Below are 9,360 nucleotides of genomic sequence, written 5' to 3'. Positions count from 1 at the left end.
TAGTTTATTACTTATATTGCTCTTTAACTAAAAAATTAAAAAAGAACGTGTGAGATTATTTTTTATGTACAGTTAAATTAATATTCTCTCAGTTATCTTTAAAGTTTAGTTTAACTGATACATGTTAATATTATTAAGTTGAATATTTTGTCTTGGATTCAAACTTGAAACCCCGTAATTATATAAGTTAATTATAGTAAAATTTACCATTTATTTGAAGACAAAAAAAAAAACTCTATTTCACAAAAAATGTCATTTGAGTTTTTTTAAAAAATGTGAAAAATTATTTTCATTATCGATGTGTTTTGCATTATCATTAATTCAAAGTATAATAATGTTTTTAAAGTTAAAATAATTTATTTGTATTAAAGTGACTTTTATTGCTTGATGGAAGGAATACACTCGCAAAGAAAGATGTGAGTTGTGAGATGCAGGCAACTTGTATTTGTGTAACAACAGCAGCAACTAAGCTAAAACTGACTAAAATCCAGTAATGCACATGGTGGGAGCTTTGACTCTCTCAAAAGTGTCGATTCCTTTTTGTCCTTCGACACAAAATAAATTAAGCTATCATGAACAATATTTTAACCAATCTAAGACTAAAAGGAATCTAGCTTAATTAAATACTAGCTGTAGGCCAATACATAGGATCCATGTCACTCAAATTTGCGGTTGATTGAGTCACAATAACCAAATCAATCCAAATTTTATTCGTAAAGTAACGCTATCAAATAAAATATAAGTTAAATAATTTAATGAATTTTTTAATGTATTTATATTTATTTTGGAGAGAGTACGAAAAATTGCTAGAATTTTTTTATAATGGATTTTCAATTATAGTCCTACATAAACAAATCTTATTATCCTCACTTTCAAAATAACTTTTTTTATACATATTCAAAATAGCTGTTTTTTTTATGTTATTAATCTTAATAGTTTTTGTTCTAAAGAGTTTAGTGATAAAATCCATACATACTAAATATAGAGAAAATAAACTAGACTCTTTAGAACTCAAATACTAAAATTTCAAATATATATGCAATTACTATTTGAGTTGTATTTATGAAAATAGTCACATGAATATATGTTATTATAGTATTTCAAATTTATTAGTTAACCTAACGATCAGTACAACTAACTATTTATATATCTGATTAGCTAGTTTAGCAGATTTAAACTAGTTTTTGAATTTCACTGTTTGTTATTTTATATAAAGATAAAAGTTAACACCAAAAACTAATTGTTTTCTATAGATTGTTTGAATGAATAGTTTAATAATATTAGAGATTTTATTTATATACATTATTAATATAAAAAAATTTATGTTGTATTGTTAATTAATCACAATCATTAAATATATTTAACTCTTATCAAAACTATCTCCAAAATCATCGTGTGATTGTAATGTTAAAATAATAATAATAATAATAATAATAACAACCACAATAGACTGAAGAGAATCTAGAAGTCTAATTAGCATTTGGTTGCAGAAATTTTACTCAGTACCTCTCAAATTATACTCATAAAAATGCGATAAAATAACATATTTGCCTTCGCATAAATATTATTAAAAAAATTCACAAATTTGAAAAATAAATTTGACATTTTAAAAATATTGTGGAGTATAGATGTAATAGTAGGGTTCAGGGTAAAATTTTATTTGGTTGCTCACCGGATAGAAAGACCCATAATCAACATTGGACCGTCTTTGTAGCCCATTGTGCAAGGCTATCTTTTTTCTCCTTAATGCCATTTGTAAAAAAAACAACCAAAAATTTATCAGCTGTCAAATTGCATCAGGTAGTTATATTTTTCCAAAAGAGAATACTTTTTTTTCAATACATATATATATATAGAATCCAAGAGAGAATACTATTAACAACACATTTTCTAATAGTATATTTTTATCATAAACTATTTTTTAGTGAGATCTGTATAAATTCATCAAACAATTACTGCCACACAAAAATTAGAATAAATTTTAGCGAGACCTAATACTATTCAATCTAAAAAAGTAAAAAAGGGCTAAAAATAAATAAATAAATAAATAAATAAACAAATCACACTTTTTTTTAATAGAAAAATCACTTAAAATTAGTTGTGAGTAAAACAAATGCTGTACTTCACATAAATTAATAAGGTGACAATGGCATATATACATGTTGACTCAAAGCGGAAAATTAAAAGGGATTATAATGAACATAGACATTCATTTCATTTCATCAATTAGGAGGTGGTGATCACAAGATAAATGCATCAGAAACACCGAGGCAGTGTTCCAGAGCCACCAAAACCAAACTCTAGAGGCTTTTCTGAGACAAAAGAACTATGAAGTGAAGTGAAGTTGTTATGTACAACTTTTGTACTGTTAGAAGAGACCAATACTTAATAGTCAGCTTCAAGGAAACTCTCATAAACGGTTCCTGTCAACACCTTGTTAACATCATCCCAGTTCTGGATATGATCTGATAATGGTCCTTTATGTATCTTAACTTGCCGGCTCGTTAACTTCATTTCTGGTAATCCTAAAAACTCTTGCACATCTTTTAGCTTCTGCGACAAACAAAACAGTTAATCTCAGCCTAATGATAAGTGAAAACCTATCAATTACTGATACGGACACAGAAATACCAGATATGGTAAGACACTAAATAATTTGAAAAAATAAAAGAAAAATGTCATGCAGCGTCAGACACCAAACACATCTTCAATTTTGAAGTGTTGCACTGAAAACTATTAAAACATTAAACACCTATGTTCTATCTTTACCCTCAAAACAGTTCAAGAAGCCTAGAATGCTTGGTTACAATATCTGATTTTGTTCGTCAAAACACGATTTTAACAAAAACACAGATGTTTAGTTAGCATCAAGTAAAGTTGATTTTTTTTTTTACCTCGAGAACTCAGTTAGACTGAAAGTGATGTTTTCATTGGGTTTGAAATATTTACACAATTTCACATCAAAATTGCTTTCAAATTACAAGCATTCGAACATAAATTACTTCAAACTCAATTTTAACCAAAATAATTATGCAAAACCAGTTCTAATAAAACAAATGCCACACACAAATCATATTTTGGAACAACTATGCAACTAAAGTCGAATCCAATACCCGTGAATTATATAAAAGGTGCTACTTGTATACGAAGATTATTATATTCCAAAGCAGTTTATTTAAAACTTCTGGTAAAAGATAAATGTTGAGGTCCTTACAGTGTGATTTCTCATAAGATCCTCATAGTACAGAATCATATGCCGAGAGCTATTGAAGTATTCTAACGCCTTTTCAGCTTTCATCTCCATATCCTTCAAGTCCTCCAGCAATGATGTTGAATTTATGAAAGGCTTGTACTTAGAAAGAATATCAGCCTAAAAGACCAAATGTAAGCTTCATTTCGCAAATATTAAGTAAAAAGTACGAAGGAAAGGTGTAAGGAGATACCTCTTCTGCAGAGTGTACATGAGATTTATGTGTTCCATTCAACAGCTTGGCATAACGATCATAGGAATTGGCAAGCATAGACACCATCCTGCGCAGTAAGTTTCTCCTGAAAAGAAATATGATAGAAACACTTCTATGCTTGAAGTATTCTGCTATTTCCTTGTGGTGCTCCATTATTCCCTGCACAAACCAAAAAGATTTATTGATTCTTTTATTACTTATAATAATATGTCAGATGAAACATCAAGGTAAACTTGAAGGAAGTAAACAGAGTGAAAGAGAAGGAATAAAAAGCATGTATTGTAGATCTATTTATTCTTTGACAAAATTGATAAAGTTACACATTAGGATAATGCTCTGAGTCCTTCTCATCTCCTTTCAATAAAAAAATTCAGTGACGTGATACTTACATGGCAAATTTCACAACTCGTTTTTTATTCATGTGCAACTATGTCACTCTATTCTATCCAATGATTACAACTAGAAGTCAGCAATTGAAAAGAAATGTTGAATATACTGAGTGAGAAAATGTTCTGTCCACAACAGAAATTAGAAATATAGGGAAGGGTTAAGGAATATAAAATAAGATTTAACGCAGAGGCAAACATTGCTTGCTAACAGAAATAACAAAAACTGTGTTTTTTCTTCTTGACAACAACTATAACAAAAACAAAGGTGCTCGAGAGTTTAACGTACAGAGTACTAGTGCACAAATTTAACAGCACAAACCTCACACAATCCCATGAAAAATAAATAAGAAAAATATCACAAAAGTCTCTTCAGCAAAAAAGCCACAAATTTTTCAAATCTATAGACTAGCATTAATATCAACACAAGAGTGACCTATATAGCAGTGACACTTAAAATTGAAGGCGTGTCCGGTGTCCTACACTAACATATGTGATTATATTCAATAATTTCATTTTCTCAAATTACTATTGGTGTCATTGTGTCATTACTTCATAGTGTGACTGCATTTGACAACACTTCTCAAAAGACTTAACAAGAAGTACTAAAATACCTGATTAAGCATCCACTTGAAGCCAATTGCAGCAGAACACTCGTTCTTAGAGGCACTACTGAGCCAGTCCAAATTGTATACTCTATCTAAAGTCTGCAAAACAGAAGAAGCATTTTGCCTTCTCGTTCTAACAGAAAATATCTCGCCATTCGAGCTTACATTTACGTGGCTATTCAAAAGGGTCTCAAACCACCCACTTCCCGATCTCTGATTTGACAATATGGTAAAGAACATGACAGGATTAGGCGCACACTCATTCCTGAAAAAGAACAATGCAATCAATCAGTGCCTAATGAAAGCCAACTGACAGTGATTATCAAAATATTATTCCCATTACCTGTTAAAGGATACAGGTTTGGGATAATGTAGTAAGTAAGGAATATGTGTTTGCTTCACTCTACTCCGAGTAAGGTTATCAATGACTTTGAAGTCTATAAATTTAGTCTTCGCTTCTGTGCTTATCTGTTTTAGACATACAGAAAATATTACAAGGACACAGACCATTGAAAACATCAAGACTGCCGTCCTTAACAACATCGGCGACTTCTTTGGAGCCTTTATAACAAAAATATCCTGCCATCCACATATAGCGAAAATGTCACTACAATGTAAATAAAAGAACAACTTTCATTCCTAAACAATATACCAATTAGGTGAGCTTATGGAGTCTCTCCATCCCCCATATCCAAAAGGAAACATATGAGATAACCAAGTTGGTGTTGTTGTAGCTAATAGGGGGAAAATTCCCGAAAAAAGAGCAGCTATCAATGTGTATTTGGTTCTACAATGACGCCACTGCACACTAATGTGTATTTGGTTCCTGATTGAATTGATTTTGTGCATGTTTGTTTTTCTAGTGGAATTGACGCCACCGCACGTTAATGTAAAAGCTTTATGAAAAATCACTGTCAAATGACCTTGGAACGCGAAAATCTTATTTCTGTTGCAATTCCAAACATTGGCTTTATAAAACTGATTTTAGTTAAAATTGAATTTAAGATAAAATGATTTATGTTTAGATACGTTCATGTGAAAGTGAGTTGAACACTAAATTTGAATGTAAAAATCACGTTTGGAGGCAAAAGCTACAATTCCAGCTTAAGTTAGAATTAATTATAGTGGCTAAATGAAAAATCCCAAACATACCAAAATCAGCTATAACTCTACAAAATCACTTTTGGCTCTCCTAAAAGTGATACTACATTAGTTCCAGAGTAAACAAATTAGTAATCCAAATTCCAAAGTAAATAAATGAAAACAGTGAAGTGAAAACTTTAAGAATCATTAATTCCAGTTGTAATTTCACAAAAAGCAGAACTTTTGTCAAACAGAAAAGATACACACATTTGGTAACAAACATATATATACACAATGAAGAAGAAAATAAACCCTCAAATTCACGTATCAAAATCAGATTAAAACATGCAAAATAAGCTTTCAAATGACTCATCTCTAAACTCATATTAGTATCAAAATTAAAAAAATCACCATCATTTGATGATAAAACATCAATGAACACAAAAAATCAAACTTTTAAAAAGAAGAGGAAAAAAATTTAAGACAAAAAACCTCTTAGCATGCTTGAAAGGTAAAACATTTAAACAAAATACAAGATAGTGAGAGAACATAGAATAGTTACTAAAAAAACAGTAAAGAAGAGAAGAAGAACAATGTCTGAGAAATATGAAGTACCTTATAGAGGAAACACATGTCTCCTACTACCATTGTTGTTCTAGAGAGAGAAAAGCATAGAAGAAGGAAAAGGTGTGTGAGTGAGACCCTAAAAGAAAGGTTTCAGCTTTGGAGCTAAATTGTCTCAGAGAGGAAACCCAGATAGCATAATCCAGCTTAAATACATACAACAACAAGAAAGAAGAATGCGTTTTTCCCTATGTTGGGTTTCTTGTTTCTTCTCATTCTGAAAAATGAAAAACACTAGCACTAATATTAATGTATTATTTAATAGTATTAATTTTCAATTTTCATTAGTAAGAAAAAAATTCAATTCTCATTTAATTATATGTGTTTCTATTTATTTATTTATTATTTTATATTATTCTTTTGACGGGGTTTAATTTATTATTTAATGTTCAATGCAACTGTTTTGATTGAACATTTGAACACACTCGGCAAAATCATACTGTTATTTTCTGATTAATTACTTAAAATAAAAATTTGCACCTAAAAGAAAGAAAGAAAAAAAAACAAAATTGCCGTGTGTGGCGGTGGTGGTGTTGTTTAATTAAATGTAGATTGGGACCCACAAAGCAAAAGGCATTGTAACAACAGCAAGGATTGAAGCGTGTGACGGAGAAGAACGAGAAAAGGAAGAGGAGGAGACATTGGTTTGATTTGAGGACAATGATTTTCTTAGTCAACTTCAAATAAAATTGTTTACTTTTTTATTTACTAATAAATTTGTTTACTTATATTGTTCTTTATTACTAATCCAACATTCTACAGTACAAAATATTATATATATGTTCATTACTATAAAAAGAAAAATTGTTTTTAAATTAAATGCAATTAATTATTTATATTTTATGTAAAATTCAAATTAAATGTATTAAGTCAAACATTTAACTAACAACGTTAAATGTTTTGAAAGTTTGAAAGAAAAAAATTAAAATATTTATTTTGTTTATAATAAAAATCATGTAGAATACTAGTGTAATATTCAATTAAACCAATGACATCAAATAATTAAGTCTTATTCCATTAACTAGATTTTTATATATAAGGGTGAAAATAAGTCTAGATAATGTTTGTTGTTTAGTCTACACTCAAGTAAACTAAGATTCTTAAAAAATCTACTTAACTTAAAATGTTAAATTGCATGCCACAAAAAAGTCTTTTAAATTAATCAAATCAATCTACTTAAATAAATATAAATAATATTTATTTATTTTTATTATTGTTATTATTATTATTATATATTATATTTTAAATTTTATGTTAAATTATAAATTTGTTAACTTTATAATAATTTAATCATTTTAATATTTACATTAATTTTTTACATATTTTAAATATATTATTATTATTATAAAATAGAATTGAAGTATAATGTTATATAAAGTTAATTTTTTAAAAATTTTATGTTAAACCTCAAAAAATATATTAATTTCATTGAGTTGTTAGTTCATTAGTCGATTCAAATATATATCTAAATATTTATTTAAGAATATTAATATAAAATAGACTTTTAAATAAGTTAACTTATCATCCAACGCTTTCATAAAAAGTCACACACTCTAACCTAAAAAAAAAGAATCTATGACTAACTGACATACCAAATGTTATGTTTAGGAGTATAATCGAATGAGTATCTGGTAGAAAGATGTTTTGTTTAAGAGTATAATTGAACGAGTATGTGGTAAAATTTCTTAAATTTGATAGTTTACATCACCTTGTATTTCTTTGTTTTTTTCTTCTTGTAGTTTTATAAATTAATAAACAAATTATCAAGTAAACAAAATAAGTAATAAAATAACTTTTTAAAAAAATTATCAACACTCTTAAATAAAAAATTTAAAATTTAAAAATATATATATATATAATTAATTAATAAATAATTCTATATTAAGCTTAACATAAATTATACAATGCAACTTATCAATTAAATGTCATTATACACATCTTTACATCATAGTTGAAGTGATAAATATCAATATTATTAGTTTGAACTTCTTGTTCATATTCAAACTCAAGATCTCACAGTGTAAATTAATTATGATAAAATTTATTATCTATTTTAAGATGAAAAAATCATCATACACATAAATAACAATAAAATAACAGCACATAATACTATATTTATTATAGACCAAAAAGTAAAAACTCCTATATTTATTATCATACACGTTTCACAAACCAATACATAGAATCAACCAATAAAAGTGAATATATGGACATATAATTATATTAACATTAGTCAATATACTCAAATATAAATAAATAATATCTATTGTCTAAAAAATATATCTATTGAAAATGTTAGATCAATTTTTTTTTATCCTAATCAATGATTTAATAAATGCAAAACGTTAACATCAACACAACTCTTATGTTAAAATCATCCATAGTTTTATAAAATTGATTATTAATATTTATGTATTTTTAAGTTAATATAAATTTTCATATTATTAATATAGATTTTTTTTTGGTAAATTTTAATGTATATTTATATTTTATAAACAGAAATAAATTTGGTTTCAAATGTAATTTATATCTGAGATAAAGTTTTAATTAGAGATGATAATTATGATAAGATTTAAAATTAATTTGTTATATTTTATTATCTAGTCAAATACTAAATTAAGACAAAATATAATAACTTGTTTTATATATCATGTATTTTTTATTCTAACCATCAAACAAATATTTATTTAAAAAAAACATATATAACCGAGTTTTTCTGAAAAATATGTCTAAGACTCAAGACAGCCCAAATCAAAAAAAATATAACAAAGAAATGAAGGGTGGAAATTTTACTATCCACACACCCTTCATGAAAAGAAAAAACCGATTGGGCCAGAGAACGGGCTAACACATTGGACATTTTTTTCACGACAAAGTGAAATGGATCTAAACTTAGAAAATTAGATTAGATATTCCCTCAGTTTGACCTCTACCCCACACTTTTTAAAAACTCCAACTTTACTCCTATTATTTTTATTTTATCTCATTGAAATTTTTTGATCGATTTTTTATCTATCAAAATTTTCATTTTTTAAACTTCTTGTAGACAAAAAAATCATTTTTGAAATTTTCAATAGGCCAAAAAAAATTGAGAAAAATTTGTCTACCAAAATTTTGGATAGACAAAAAGAGCATTTTTGAAATTTTCAATAGGTAAAAATATCGATTTCGAAATTTATTACAGGAAAAAATAAA

General features: G+C 27.2%; 1 protein-coding gene across 2 annotated transcripts; it reads right to left on the bottom strand.

The window, feature by feature from the left end:
* Positions 1-2,052: 2,052 nt before the first annotated feature.
* Positions 2,053-6,432, bottom strand: LOC101497581 (uncharacterized). 2 transcript variants are annotated; one of them, XM_004511887.4, is made up of 6 exons: positions 6,157-6,432; positions 4,802-5,037; positions 4,465-4,723; positions 3,444-3,623; positions 3,215-3,370; positions 2,053-2,550 (listed from the first exon to the last, which is right to left on the bottom strand). In XM_004511887.4, the coding sequence occupies exons 1-6, from the start codon at positions 6,187-6,189 to the stop codon at positions 2,386-2,388; spliced, it is 1,029 nt and encodes a 342-aa protein (XP_004511944.1). In that variant the 5' UTR covers positions 6,190-6,432; the 3' UTR covers positions 2,053-2,385. The 2 variants fall into 2 exon arrangements, with proteins under 2 accessions (XP_004511944.1, XP_004511943.1); XM_004511886.4 differs by having other exon boundaries at positions 2,053-2,553; positions 6,157-6,422.
* Between the last annotated feature and the right edge of the window lie 2,928 nt (positions 6,433-9,360).

This window comes from Cicer arietinum, chromosome 8 (assembly GCF_000331145.2).
Source record: "Cicer arietinum cultivar CDC Frontier isolate Library 1 chromosome 8, Cicar.CDCFrontier_v2.0, whole genome shotgun sequence".
In the NCBI taxonomy this organism is placed as follows: Eukaryota; Viridiplantae; Streptophyta; class Magnoliopsida; order Fabales; family Fabaceae; genus Cicer; species Cicer arietinum.
Note: the sequence above shows the minus strand (reverse complement) of the source record. Positions and strands in the feature narration are given on the sequence as shown.

Coding starts and splice junctions, on each gene's coding strand:
- LOC101497581 (XM_004511886.4), bottom strand. CDS start 6,189: ATGGTAGTAGGAGACATGTGTTTCCTCTATAAG. Junction 5,038..6,156: donor ACATGTGTTTCCTCTATAAG/GTACTTCATATT, acceptor TGTGGATGGCAG/GATATTTTTGTTATAAAGGC. Junction 3,371..3,443: donor ATGTACACTCTGCAGAAGAG/GTATCTCCTTAC, acceptor TTGGTCTTTTAG/GCTGATATTCTTTCTAAGTA.